The sequence below is a fragment of the Nannospalax galili genome, unplaced genomic scaffold (assembly GCF_000622305.1).
Source record: "Nannospalax galili isolate Female #2095 unplaced genomic scaffold, S.galili_v1.0 scaffold881, whole genome shotgun sequence".
NCBI lineage: Eukaryota > Metazoa > Chordata > Mammalia > Rodentia > Spalacidae > Nannospalax > Nannospalax galili.
In genome coordinates, this window is record NW_008344709.1 from 50,093 (window position 1) to 65,971 (window position 15,879).

The following is a 15,879-nucleotide window of genomic DNA, read 5'->3' on the forward strand; positions in this document are numbered from 1 at the left end:
CATTTATAGAATTTTTTATGTGTGTGTAGAGATCAGAGGTCAAACTTCAGGTCATCTGTCTTTGTCCTTCCAAGCTGCTTGTGTCTCTCCACTGTGTGTAAGCCAAGTCAGCTGGACTGTGAGCATCTCGAGACTCATCTGCCTCCACCTTCAATTTCCCATAGGTGCAGTGGAATGACAGACACTTGCACTACCACTTTTATGCAAGTTCTGGGGACCCAAACTCAGTTTGCCATGTTTGTGTAGCAAGCACTTTACCCACTGAGCCATCTTCCCAGCCTCAAATTTAAACAATTTGAATATGCAGTATAATTCAGATATCAAATTCTCTAATTCTTGACATAAAAATCTTTAAAAGTTTATTAAATGCACATTAGAAATTTGGCAAATAACCTTAAAGTATGTGAAATGAGTCTGGGAGATGATTCGGCATTTGAGAACAGGTATTGTTCTTGCACAGGACCCGGGCTGGGCTTTTAGCACTCACATGGCAGCTCATAGTTCCTGGAGATCTGGCATCTTTTTCTGGCCTATGTTGATAGCAAGTATTCTTCAAAGCTTTCCAGTTTATATTCAATAAGAAACGTCCAGAAACTGACAGTAAAGGACTGATTGAGATACAGGCACAGGCCTGTAATTTTAGCATTCAGGAGGTTACAGTAGAAGAATATGAGTTCAAGGACAGCCTGACCTACATAATAATGACCCATCTCAAAAGAATACTTTTCCAGAAGAAAGAATTGAAGAAACAAACAAACAAAAACAAATAAACAAAAAGCTAAACAATAAGGCTAATATAATAATAAGCCTAATGAAATTTGCTGGACAGATTCTCCCCCGTTCTTGCCATTCCTTACATCATACACTGGGGCTGTTTATATTCGAGCATGAGGACTTTTCCCAAGTGCATTAGGATTTGAAGAAACAAACACAGTATTGAGAATAATACAAATAAAACTTTTGCCATATATTTAAAATCTGCAACGCATTAATCACCACCCAAGGGTGCCAGTCAGTTTGTGAAGCTTCAGAGGTTTCTATATGTATACTAGCGAAAGCTTAAAACAATGCTTATAGTGTGGTTTTTGTGGAAGGATTCATATTCAGAATATAAATCATATAAATACCTCCATACAAAATAGACAACTGGTATTAAACAGGGAGCATAGATTCAATGCAGAAGCAGCAGTCTTTGTTAACACATCATGCTATAGAAATTAGAGGTCTATGTATCATATCACCAGCAAAATTGCCGGACATAGACCTTAAATCTTCACACACAGAGAAGCAGACAGACACACAGACACAGACACAGACACAGACACACAGACACACACACACAGACACACACACACACACACACACATATACCTTTTCTTTGTCTTTGTTTTTGCTTCTCTTTCTAATTTTCTGCCTCTATTCCTCTCTTCCACTTGACTCCTTCTGTCAATCCTTCTTCTTACTGCTGGTTAGAAATTGGTGTGTATTATTTAGTATACATTTGATAATTATGATACCTATGTGAATTTACAAATTTTAGTCCAAATGGATATGTACACTTAAAACTTTAGTTTGCCTATTATGCTTATTACTCCACACTTAAATTCTGAATCATAGATACTTATTTATTGCTTAGCTGTGTGTGTGTGTGTGTGTTTTCATGTGTGTGTACATGTGGAGGTCAGTGGCAGATGTGTAGTTACTTCTTTGATTACACTCTCTCTTCTTTATTTGCTATTTTTATTGGTTGGAGAATCTCACACACTGTACTTTGATCATACTCAGAACCCTTGCCCTTCTCCATGCCCAGCTTATCCACCCTCCACCCTGGTTTCATGCTTTCTATTATTATTTGTCATTTTTTAAAAGGCCTATTGAATCTAATCATGTTTCCCAAGTGCTATTGGACATGGGTCGACCTCTTAGAGTATAGTCAACCTATCAAGTCTCACACTAATAAGGAAAAATGACTTTCCCTTTCTCAGCATCTATCAGTTGCCAATATGTCTTCAGCTAAGGCTGGGACTTCTTGCCAACTTCCCCCATCTATGCTGGGCCCTTGTCTAGTTTGGCATGATGATAAACCTGGAGTTTGTCAATTAGGCTAGACTGCCTGTTCACTGAGCCTAGGGATCATTCTTTATCTGCTTCCTCAGTCCTGAGTTCGCAGGCACTAGATATAAAACTCAGGTCCTCTTAATTGTATATCAAGCATTTTACCTACTGAGGCATCCTCCCAACTCCCAGAATCATGCCTTTTATGTTTTTGTTGATACATGCAGTGCATTTTCAATGATTTCTCATTTCTGTGTCTCAAGGTCTGTGGGTGAGCTTCTGCAGAGACCATCTGACACTTATCTAAGATTCCAGTTCCTGTGCTAGCTACCTCACTACACTTGTACCTAGCTTTCCTTTGTGAAGGCATGCTTGATTCTTTTATTTCCTTTTCTGAAGCCCAAACTCCTTTATTAAGACTAGAAATGTTGCTCTGTTCATACTTCAACAGCCACTTATCTGTGACATAAGTAAAATAAACTGCAGGCACTGTTCTGACTTTTCCACTTGGTCTGGTCATTTGAACAACAACCAATCTTAGTGTAACATGAGAACATATTAGAAATGCTATTTAGTACCTTTAAAAGTATATTTTGATTGAATTTTTGTGGATTTACAGCACAACTTAATCATATTTAGCCCCCTCCCCCTTATCCAAACCACCACATCCCAACCACAGGACTTCATACATTTGTCATATATGTTAAGGGCTATTGAGTAAAGTTTGTGTACCCAGATATTCTTCCATATGAGTTCATTCACTGGAGCCTGTTCAACCTGTCCAGCATCACTCCCTGAAAAAAATATCAACTCTCTCTTACTCAGTGATGGTCATCTGCCAATAGTTCTTCACCAAAGTTGTGGTTTCTTTCCCACTCCCCAGTTCTATGTTGGTTTTTGTCTGACTGAGTTTTCAAGGGTCTTGTGTATTGCTATAAGTTCATATGAGCAAGGTTTCAGGAGTCTGTACAGTTCTATTTCCTTATGGTACTACAACCTCTTCCCGTGACTCTAAAACCTTTCCACCCCCTCTTCCGTAATGGTTCCTGAACTCTGAGTGGGTGAAGGTTAATATAGGAATCTTTTCCAGGGTCCCACACTCTGCAGCCCCTTATTATCTACACTTTGGCCCATTGTGGCCTTTTGCATTCATTGTCCGCTGTTGCATTAGGAAGCTTCACTGATGAGAGCTGACAGATGTATTAGTAATCTATTTACTCCTTGTCCCACTATGTTCCATGAAACAGGTATAGAGAGCCCATAGTAGTTGTGTAACTTGTGCTTGGGCCTCTCACAGACACTTACTCTGTGTGTGCAACCAGTTGTGGAACTCTGTAATAGCCTCCATCTCTTACAGAAAAAGCTTCTTTGATGAGTAGTGACTGGCATAATTATCTGTAAATATATAAGGATCCATATTTAGCATATAGTAAGAAATTACATTTGTCTGGGGATATTACAGTGTTTTCTCTACGATCAATTATCTTTCCAACATGTGTATTTGACTATGTTTATGGTACCACACATGGGTTCCCTCCCACTGGCATGGCTTTAAATCCAATTAGGTAGATTTGATTAAGGGAGGTAGAGAGAGTATAGGTTAGATGGTAGTAGAAGGGAAATACTGACATCTGAGTGGTTAAAGCAGGCAGTAGAGATATGGGCATGGGACAAAGGGGAAGAAGAAGCTTAAACAAAATGAAGTGTGAATGAAGAAGCTATGTGGGCAACGATGACCTTGAAATGGAAATAAAAATATAATAAAAAGAGATAGGAACTCGAGTGATGTGAAAGAATGGGAAGGATATTTGGAGCTGAAGTTTTATGTGAGGATGGGAGTAAAAGTTTGGAAAATAAAGAATGAGTTAAACAAACTAAGAAGCTTGAGCACAGGCCTGCTTTTTGTTTTCTGCAAGAGACCCATCTGACTTTCAAGGACAGGCACTACCTTAAGGTGAAATGATGGGAAAAATACTCCAAGCAAATGGCACTAAGGAAAAAGCAGGAGTGCCAATTCTAATATCTACAAAACAGACTTCACACTGAAACTAATCAGCAGAGAACAAGATGGTCACTTCATTCTGGTCAAAGGAACAATTAACCAAGAAGATATCATAATCATGAACATATATGCTCCAAACTCTCATGCACCCAATTCATAAAAACAGTACTACAGGACATCAAAACAGAGATTAATCCAAACTCACTAATAGTAGGGGTCTTCCCTACCCACTGTATTCATTAACAGGTCAACAGGACAAAGAATTAACAGAGAGATATCTGAATTAAACAATACCATGCATCATTCTTTATTTTCCAAACTTTTACTCCCATCCCCACTTAAAATTTTAGCTCCAAATATCCTTCCCATTCTTTCATATCACTCGAGTTCCTATCCCCTTTTATTATATTTTTATTTGCATTTCAAGATCACCCAAGCACCAAAGAAAAGATTTTCTATTCGGCACCCCATGGAACTTATTCCAGAATCGACAACATACTGGGATAAAAAACAAACCTCAACATTCTATCAGATCATAATGTAATAAAGCATAAAATCAACACTGGAAGATGCCCTCATTACGCGAACTCATGAAGATTAAACAACACCATCCTGAATGATGAGAGGGTCAAAGGTGAAATTAAGAAATAAAAGTATTTGATTCCTGGAATTAAACATAAAGGACAATAAGAAACAACACACCTCTGGGACACTTTAAAAGCAGTCCAAGGAGGGATGTTTATAGCTCTAAGTGCCTACATTACAAAATCAAAAGGAACACAAATATATGACAACATTGTAACTCAAGACTCTCGAAAGCCAATAAAAATGAAACCTAAACCCATCAGACAGGAAGAAATAACAAAAACCAGAGCAGAAATCAATTAATTAGAAGCAAGAAAAAATATGAAGAATCAATGAATCCAAGAACTTGTTCTTTGAAAAGATAAACAAGATAGACAGACTCAGCCCAGCTAAACAAAAAAAAGAGCAACTCCAAATCAACAAAATCAGAAGTGAGAGAAAAAAACATCACAACAGACAACAAAAAGATCCAGAACATTCTAAGGGAATACTTTTAAAACCTAATGCATCCCTCAACTTTTACCAGTAAATCTTCCTCATACAACAGAGTGCAATGCACACAGAAGGCCACAACTGGCCAACTTTTAGAGAATAAGAGACTTCAGAGTGTAGGATAGGACTCCTATATGGAACCTTATTGGCTCAGGGACCATTGTGGAAGAAGGGGCAGAAAGATTGTAAAAGCCAGGGCTACTTCATGAACACAAAGAAGCAGAGGCTTTCAGGCCACTGGAAACTTCACATGTGAACTTGTGGCAATGGTGGCATCAAGCACAGGACCCATGCCAACTCAAACAAAGGCTCAGAAGGGAGGAGAAAAATTTGTGGTGGAGCTGCACTAGACAGAAATATTGGAGAGTGATTGCTGCTGGGTGAGAGTATGCTTTACATATGATCCTAGATGGGCTGACTAGACTCCAGTGGGAAAATTTACACTGACAGACACTTGGGTACAAATGCCTGAATGGGTTGGGCTTAACATGTATAGAGGAATACATGAGGTCAAGTGGAGGTATGGGAAGGCATGGATTAGGAAGTGGGTCTAAATTTGATTAAGAATGGTTGTATGAAATGACAAAAGCTCAATAAAAATTTTTAAAATAAATATAAATAAATAAATTTGAAAACCTAAAAGAAATGGATGCATATCTAAAATCATAAGAATCACCAAAGTTAAACCAAGAAGGATCAACAATGTAAACAGATCCACAACATATAAGGCAACTGAAACAGCAATACAAAACCTCCCAAATGAAAAATTGCCCAGCCCCCAATGGATTCACAGCAGAATTCTACCAGATATTTAAGAAGATTTATATCCAATACTACTTAAATTATTCAAAAAGATAGAAATAGAGGGAGACCTCTCAAATTTTTTCTATGAAGCCAGCATCACTCTAATACCAAAACCAGGTAAGGATACAGTCTAAAAAGAAAACTATAGACTCATATCCTTAATGAACCTAGATGCAATAATTCTCAACAAAATACTTGCCAATTGCATACAGACATAACATCAAAAAGATCATCCACCATGCTCAAGTTGCCTTTATTCCAGAGATTCAGGGATGGCTCAATATATGTAAAGTCATTAAATGTCATAAATCATATAAATGAACTCAAAGATAAAAAACACATGTAATCTAAATAAATAGAAGACCTTTGACAAAATTCAACATGAATTTATGTTAAAATTCCTAGAAGGAATTGAACTGGAGGGAACGTATCTCAACATAATTAAAGCTATATACAACAAACCCACAGCCAACATCATTCTAAATGGAGAAAAACTGGAAGCATTCCCATTAAAATAAGGAACCAGACAAGACTGTTTACTATCTCCACTCTTTTTTAATACAGTACTTGAAACTCTTGCTAGTGCAATAAGAAAAGAGAAAGAAATTACAGGAGTACTAATTGGAAAAGAAGAGGTACAATTATCCCTTTTTTCAGATGATATTATACAAAAGAGATGCCAAAATAGTCCACCTGAAATCTTCTAAAATGATTAACAATTTCAGTAAAGTGGGAAGTTATAAAATTAATCTACAAAAATCAGTAGCCTTTCTGTATACCAATCACTAGCAATTAGAGAAAAAGTACATGGAAACCCTCCCATTCACTATAGCCTCAAATAAAATAAAATATCTTGTAATAAACCTGACCAAAGATATTAAAGATATCTACAATGAGATTTTTAAATCTGTAAAGAAAGAGATTGTGGAAGATGCCAAAAGATGGAAGGACGTCCCATGTTCATAGATTGGAAGAATTAATATTGTAAAAATGACCAACCTACCAAAAGCAATTTACAGATTCAGTTCTATGCCAATCAAAATCCCCATGACATTCATCACAGAGTTAGAAATAAACTATCCTGAAATTCATATGTAAGCACAAAAGACCCCGGATAGCCAAAGCAACCCAGAACAAAATAAGAAATGTTGGGGGGACTAATATATCAAACTTTAATCTGTATTACTGAGCTATAGTCATAAAAACAGTATGGTACTGGTCCAAAAATAGACCAGTAGATAAAGAGTACAAAATTGAAGTTCCAAACATTAGTACTTGAAATTTCAGCCACCTGATATTTGACAAAGTGTTGGGGAACCCTGCTGTTAAGGTCCACTCCTTTCTCAGCAGGGGCTTCCTGCCTGACGTACCTTAACAGTGCCGCCAAGCATGGATGCCTGACCTTATTTGGAACATGACCTTTGGCATAGTTACCTGGAGTAAAAACTACCCCCATGTTTTTTCTATATGATAGTTAGGCATTGCCCCATAGTCAGATGATAGGATCCTGCTACCACATGTAAATAAAGCATACTATGAGCACCTATCAGCTGAAGCTTTGGCTGCTGCCTCCACACTATATTTTCCCTACCCCCCACTGAATAAATGGAGCTGTATCACTGAGTCTGGAGCTGTATCACTAAATCTGCCTCCCCAGAAGGGCTTTCTTCCATCAGTGCTCACTGGCCTTCCTGACCCCATTCGTCACTTCTGCTCCCTTTGTTCTTGTGGATCGGTGGCCAACGACCCATGAGGGGAGGGAGAGACTCCACAACAAAGGGGCCAAGAACATTACCTGGAGGAAAGACAGCATCTTCACTAAATGTTGCCTGCAAAACTAGATCTCTACCTATGGAAGAATGAAACTAGACCCTTGTCTTTCACCTTGCACCAAAGTCAACTCCAAATGGATCAAAGACCTCAATGTTAACCCTGAAACTCTGAAATTGTTAGAAGAAAACATTGGCAATAACCTATAAGAAATAGGAGTATGAAAATGCTTTCTAAATCAGACATCCATTGCTCAGAAATTAGAGTTAAGAAACAGTAAGTGGGACCTCATTAAACAAACAAGCTTCTGGACATCAAAAGAAAACCAAGAAGTGAAGAGAAATCCCACAGAGTGGGGAGAAATTCTTCACCAGTGACACATCTGACAGAAGTTTAACATCCAGGATATATAAAGAAATAAAAAAAAAAAAAAGAGTCAAGAAAGCAAGCGACCCAATTAAAAAATGAACTAAGGATCTAAATAGAAACTTCTCAAAAGGAGAAATAAAGATGGCAAAGGAACATCTTAAAAGTGTTCAGCGTCCTTAGTAATTAGGGAAATGCACATTAAAACCGCTTTTAAATCCCATGTTACCCAAGTCAGACAAGCTAAGATCAAGAAAACGAATGATACCAAATGCTGGAGAGGATGTGGAGAAAGTAGAACATCCATTCACTGCTAGTGAGATTGCAAACATGTGAAACCCCTGTGGAGAGCAATGTGGAGAGCTCTTAAAATACCTAAAAACGAACCTACCATTTGACTCCTTAGCACACACCCAAAGGACTCATCCTATTGCAGAGATACTTGTACATTTATGATGCTGTGGCTCTTTCCACAAGATGACCACCACCTAAAAGTCCCTCAGTTGAAGAGTGGATAATGAAAATTTGGTACATTTACACAATGGAGTTCTACTCAGCAGTAAAGAAAGAAGAAATCACGAAATTTTCAGATAAATGAATGGAGCTAGAAACATAAGTACAGTAACACTGCAGGAACCAGGATAATGAAAACAAATTAGGGAGGTTAAGGTAAAGAAAGAACCTGAGAGAGGAGAACAATAGGAGATAGATGTTACTAAGTGTGAAATGGATAAAACATGGGTATTTAGATGGGAGGGGGAAGGAGGGGAACACAGGGAACTTTGGTATAAAGGGAAAGAAGGAGTTCAAGAGAGGTGGGACTATAGGAGACTGATATTATCAAGGGAAAATGGGTAAAGGGGGCATTTTTAAATAGGGAAGTCATGGTGGAAGAGTTAGACAGGGAGAAAGACAGGAGAGATAATACCTAGCTAGTGTTAAAAACCAGAAAAAAATCATATTAGTTCAACAACCTATTGAGAAATTACACATGTAAATACCTATAAATGAGTCCCATGTGTATAGTGAAAGGATACACAACAAGAAACAGTGACAGACAGGAGAAATCTTCCTTTGACTTGTTGGCCAGTGTGGCCGAAGAGACTCCCAAAGTTACACAGGTTGTTGACACATTTCTTACTTGCCTCCTAGAACTCGAAGGTAAGCCCCTACTGCTGAAGACTGAATATACTTTGAACGCAAGTTTTGGAGCAATGGAGCAATGACCTTGAAACCACCTCCCCGAAGGCTAGCTATCATAGCTTTGGATAGCACTGTGCAAGGTGCAAAGTGAGAATATCAATTGATGGTCCAACACCAGCTTCAAAACCAAATAACCACATCAATGGCCAGCGCACCATATGCCATTGGTGTAGTAGTGGCACTTTTATCCTAGGGACAATCAACAGCTACCTGATTTTACTAAAAGCCCACTCAATGTTAAGAAACTCAAGTGTGGCACTGTAAACATAGCCAAATTCACATGACTTGAGAGGTCATAGATCCTAGAGAAATCTCCAAAACTGTTACATCCCTAGAATAATGTAATTTTGTCATATGTGAAAAGTAGATCTCCTTGTATTCATGGGCAAATATCCCAGTCACCACTCATCAAAAAGTTTCTTTTGAACCAGATGGAGACTATTACAAAATACCACAACTGGTCACACACAGACATTGTTTGTGAATTGCCCAAGTAAGTGACGTATCTACAGTGCAACCTGCACACCTAAGGCTGGCAAATAATAGAATAAAGGGTAAAGAAGACAACAATGAATATCTCAGTTCTCACTAATTGAGCCCCTTCATGCAATAGAGGGCTAGGAACACAAAATGTCACAAATGACCCACATGTAGAGACTAAGAGTCTGCAGAATGCTAGTCTTTGTACAGGACTACTATATTAAACTACACCCACCCAAGGCTCAGTGAGCATAGAAAAAGAGAAGACAGAATGATCGGAAAAGCCAGGGAGGAGGTACATGACCATATGGAAATAGAATCCTACAAGCTCCTGGGACCCTGCTCATATCAACCTACAGCAATAGTGTCAGCATGCACAAGACCCATGCAAAATCAAGCGGACGAAAACCCAGCCTAGAACTGAGGAAATGGAGATCTGATCCCAATCTTAGTCAAGAAATATAGGAAACTGATTACTGCTAGCTGAAGAAGAGCTGATCTTCATAAAGCAAGAGACTTTAGATAGGCTGACTATATCTCGGGAGATGAACTTGCACTGAGGGATTTCTGGGACACAAACCTACACTATTGGCCTTAAGACAAAGGACAGAATATGTGAATTCCAATGAGGGGACTATGTGAGGGCACCAGTGGGGAAGAGAGTAGAAAGGTCCTTACTTAAGATTGGGTGGGATGTTCCACATGAAATACACAAAAATTCAATAATATCATAGAAAAAAAGAATGTGTGAACTTTTATGAAACTCAACTAGTACATAAGCTAATTAAATCACAAGTATTGTTGTAAAAAGGAGTTTGAACACAGTTACTCTGGTGTGGGTGAACAATGTCACTTTCGGAAGATATGAGTTATTAAATGAAAGTTTCAGTAGTAGGTCACAGAGTCCTCAGAAGCATGGAACACAATATAAGGCTATTGTTGTAATTCTTGGCAGCCTATCATAACTAGATGGTAAGACTGTTTTTTAAGAGATCACACGCTTTGGCTACAAGATACAGAAAAATTAATCTTGAGGTAACCAGGAAACTCTCTCCCTGCTGGCCAGTTTTCATAGTGTTGTAAAGTGGTCTCATCAGTGCTAGAGCTTGCATCCCACAATAATGACCTGCTAGGCAAGTTATGCTCAGCATGGCTGGACTGCCTATAGGAGTAACTAAACACTCTTGATTTTATTTGATGCCCTCTCTACAGAAGGGAATTCATGCCTGGTACTGTAAACATGGTTAAAATTCATGGTCAGATAAGCCATAGGCCACAGGGAATTATCTGTTAATGTGTTGCTAAATGGGCATGCTATCAAATTCCTTTCTAAATATTTATATATGTTTTCACAGATTTGTGCTAGTCTCAGTCTTAATCAGAAAAGCTTTTTGCAGAGGATAGAATGATTAATGCAAAGACTCAAAGGTTCAAACTTCTGAGAATAAGCAACAGTAACTGCTTAGCTGTAGATAGAATGTCTTTATCAGCCCTTCTCACAAAGACCCAGTGAACATCATAGAAGTGGTTGCAGAGAGAATGTAAGAGGAGGATGGGAAGGAGTGCTGTAAAAGGTTGGCCTCTGGATATGACATGAACTCACAGAGGATTTAGTTACCTGCACAAGCCCAACACAAGATCAAGAAAGTTAGTTTCAGCATGGAGCAGGAAGGGGCTCCTGATTCCTTACACACAGGTGAGCAGTCAGTGACAGCTGATGACTTCTGAGGGAGGGAGAGTCACTTTCCTTTGGGAGGAAGTACCCGTTGGCAGTTTTCCATGTTTCAGTGGATGGCCTACATACCTGTGTATTTGGGCACCAGCACCACTATTTGCATCTGGTAGGTATAATAATAACTTTTCTGTTTCTGTGATAAAATATGACCAAGAGTAAATTAGGGAAGAGAGGTTTTACTTTATCGTAAGGTACCAGAGAGATATAATTCATTATGTTGGAAAAGACTCAGCATGTGGGAGCAGTAGGAGGCTAGCTAATCACATTTTCATCCACGTTCAGGAAGGGGAGAGAGAGAGAGAGAGAGAGAAAGAGAGAGAGAGACAGAGAGACAGAGAGGCAGAGACAAGAGCAGGGAAGGAGATAAGAGATAAGTCTATAAAAGTTTAAAGCCCACCCTCAGTGACGTACTTTCTCAAGCCAGGCTCCATTTCCTTAAGGTTTCATAATTTCTCCCAAATAGCACCACCAATGAGGGAAGCAAGTGCTCAAATACAGAAGCCTTGGGGCCATATGTCTCATTCAAACCACCGTGGTAGATTTTTCTTTAAAAGAGGATGAATTTGGCCCCTTTAATCTCTGGTTATACTTTCCTTTTGGGTGTTTAAGACCTTAGAGTTGGTCCAGATAAACTGATTTATTTTCACTCTTAAGGTCCTTTGAGGGTCTGTTCCTCAGGGGTCACATGGGCTTGGGAGGGAAGGAGATCAGAGATATATTACGGGAGGCCAGGGAGATCAGGAGAGAAGGAGAGGGGAATGGATATATCAATCAACATTGTGATTATTTCAATCTTGCACAATACAGGAAAAAGGAAAGCTCAAATGGCTTCCAGTAACTTCTTGTGGGAAACCAATGCTTATCATTTCAAATTCCTCTATACTGCATGGTTTTAACCCTGCTTCTGACTTGTTTCTGTGCTGAAGACTTTGGAGGAGAAAAATTGGGACCTCTCAAATACTGTGCAAGTACAGGGATGAACTTTTGCAGTGACTGTACAGTCCTTCTCTGAACTCAGTAAGTTTGATCCGAGATTCCTTTTGGTGGTGTGTGAGAGTTCAACAGTGGCTTTTATATATTTTGCTGATGGTTCCCTTGTCACACCTTCTTGTACAAATCAAAATACTGGATTTTATAAGCCTGTTCTGAAGCAAAATTTTCATAACATATCCAATAACAACTTCCAGAACAAAGATGCATCTCTTTCAAAATTGGCTGCAAATTTTTAGGTTCAGAACTGAATTAATATAGTTACACAACATTGAACTCAGTATAAACCCTATAAGACTTAAAATTGAATAAGGTTTTAACCTTTAAAAAAAATCTCCATTTCTTTCTAAAATATGCTGTTTCTTACAGAAACTCTGATTTTTTAATGCTACTAACACTTAGATGTTTGCACATGTGTCTCTACTCTCTAAGTATCTGATTATTACTAGTCACACTCAGTTACTTTCTGAGATCCTTGGTACCTGACCATGGATATAAAATCATCAGGTAGATTTCAATGGTAATGTTTTTCACCTCTACTAACTAACATGAAGCAAATTATTATTACAGACTGGAGAGACCGCTCAGTGTTTAAGAGCACTTACTGCTCTTCTAGAGGTTCTAGGTTCAGTTTCCAGCACCTGCATGGCAGATAACTGTCTCTAACTCTAGTTCCAGAGGAATCTGGTGCCAACTTCTGGCATCCATGGGCATTACACATATGGGTGCATTTAAATACATGCAGGCAAGGCACTCATACACATAACAAACATCTACTGTATATGCCATTATTGCTCTAAATGCCACAAAGATGAACTGACGAAAAAGGATAGAAATCCTCCAGTCTGGCGCTGAATTAAAGTGTGTGTAGATTCATGTATTAAGGGTGCATACAGTAAATGAATGTGTATTTTTTCAGCTGATAAATAACAGGTACTAGGAAGAATTCACTGTGGATACGCACTTGGTTTCCTAGTTTTCTTTTTTCTGTTTGGGAATATGTCCCATTTGATAGGAAATTATAATAGATGTAAAATAGTATGATTCCAAAAGTCAATGCCATTATTGTAAGCTAGTATATAAATGCAGAGAATCTAAATTCTCTTTAGATTTTCCCAAGGGAAAACCCCGGGGAAGCATTTTTAATCAGGTCCCTAGGATTTACAAACCCATAAAAATCTCTTGGGTCATCTCTTTTGTCATCAGTAGATGCTATTTATCTCTCCTAAGCCTGGAAAGGACCCCTTGGGCAAAGCAACCCTAGTAATCATAATCCATAACTCATGACTTATCAGAGTATTAGAGAGATTCTGTAAGTCCAGAATTCATTCCAAACAAAAACAGTAGCAACAGAAAAGGGGCCTCTTTCTACGTTGTTTGCCTTTAAAGTTCTTCAGAGCTGTTTGCAACCCTCATCAGATCAGTTGAAAGAGGAAGAAGAATTGAAAATGTCCTTTCCTGAAGTCTCCAAGCATGAAGGTGAATGTTGAAATTTACGTACTGTTCTTCTTTGGAACTTCGTCAAAGGGTGCCAGTGAGTCCTTGATGTGCCTCATCTACTCTCATTCAAGATCACTACTGAGTCCGAGGTGGAAGTAGGTTAAAAAGGTGGAAATAAAGCAGACATATTGCAGGGCTTAGAGTAGTCATTAGCAGTGTGCATCTTATCCTCACAGAAATTTCCTTCACATATGTTTAATATTCACCTTTTAAAATATGTTAAGATAATACTTTTAAACATTTCATTTATTTATTGTGTGTGTGTGTGTGTGTGTGTGTGTGTGTGTGTGTGTGTCCCACTGTGAACATGTGGAGGTCAAGGAACAACTTGCAGAATTTGGTTACATCCTTCTATCATGTGTATAACAGGGATTGAACTCAGGTTATCAGGTTTGGTGGCAAGCATCTTTCACCCCCTGAACCATCTCTCTGCCCCCATCTTAATCTTTACACATTTCCTTAGTCTCACAATATAAAAAAAGAGTTCAACTTTCCATTCTGGCTCTTAATCTTATTATAGTGAGTGGATGGCAGAGTGTTGGGATCTCTTAATGTTTCTGTTTCTTCCATTCTCACAAAGATGACCTGAAGAAGAATGGCCTCAGACAATGACTCCACTGTGAAGGAGTTTATCCTGCTGGGCTTAACACAGCAGCCAGAGCTCCAGCTGCCTCTCTTCTTCCTCTTCCTGGGAGTCTATGTGGTCTCTATGCTGGGGAACCTGGGCTTGATTGTCCTGATTGTTTTGAATCCTCACTTGCACACTCCTATGTACTACTTTCTCTTCAACCTTTCCTTCATCGATCTCTGCTATTCCTCTGTCATAACCCCCAAAATGCTGATGAGCTTTGTGACACAGAACCTCATCTCACATGCTGAGTGCATGACTCAGCTCTTTTTCTTTGCCTTCTTTGTTATTAATGAATGTTGTATTTTGACAGCAATGGCCTACGACCGCTATGTAGCCATCTGTAAACCTCTGCTTTACAAGGTTATTATGTCCCCTCAAGTCTGTCTCTTGATGACAGTGAGTGTGTATGCAATGGGGTTTGTGGGTGCATTGGCACACACTATTTGCATGCTGAGACTCACCTTCTGTGATGGCAACATCATCAATCACTATATGTGTGACATACCGCCTCTCCTGAAGCTCTCCTGCACAAGCACCTCCATCAACGAGCTGGTGGTTTTCATTGTTGTGGGTGTGAATGTGATAGGGCCCAGTTTGGTCATCTTCACTTCTTATACTTTGATCATCTCTAGTATTTCCCAGATTCGTTCAACAGAGAGCAGGTCCAAGGCCTTCAGTACCTGTACCTCTCACTTAATAGCAGTTTCTATTTTCTTTGGAGCCTCAGCATTCATGTATCTTAAGCCTTCTCCTACTGGATCTATGGATGAAGATAAAGTGTCCACTGTTTTTTACACCATTGTGGGACCAATGTTGAATCCCTTCATCTACAGTTTGAGGAATAAGGATGTCCACATTGCACTGAGTAAGACTTTGAAGAAAAGGGTGCTTACCTAAATAGAAGCTGCTTTTCCTAAAGATGTAAAATCTTGATTCGTGTGTGCACTTTAGAAAGCTGTGGAGAGAACTATAGGAAGTCAAGAGGGAATTCTAATGATTTGACAACTGAAAATTAAGTTAATTGTGCAAATTATTTCAGAAGTCAAAGCACTATACAGGAGAGTTGGATCTGTCCTTCATACTTTTAGAGAGCAGAATGAGTACTTCAGCTGTTAATTCTCTAGTTTACGTTTAGATATGACAAGTTTTATTTTTTATGTGTTTGGTTTTGTCTCCCTAGTAACCCAGACTAATCTCAGGCTCATTTTATTTTTGTCTCAGCCTCCTGAGTGCTGGGATTATAATCAGGCACCCTACCTGGTTTAC

The 15,879-nt window shown here is 38.8% G+C and overlaps 1 protein-coding gene across 1 annotated transcript; it reads left to right on the top strand.

Annotated features, from left to right (window-relative positions):
- The first annotated feature begins 14,562 nt into the window (after nucleotides 1–14,562).
- On the top strand, nucleotides 14,563–15,510 carry LOC103740382 (olfactory receptor 145-like). Its single transcript, XM_008840964.2, is given in 1 exon segment — nucleotides 14,563–15,510. A coding segment is annotated over 1 exon segment (948 nt).
- The last annotated feature ends 369 nt before the right edge of the window (nucleotides 15,511–15,879 follow it).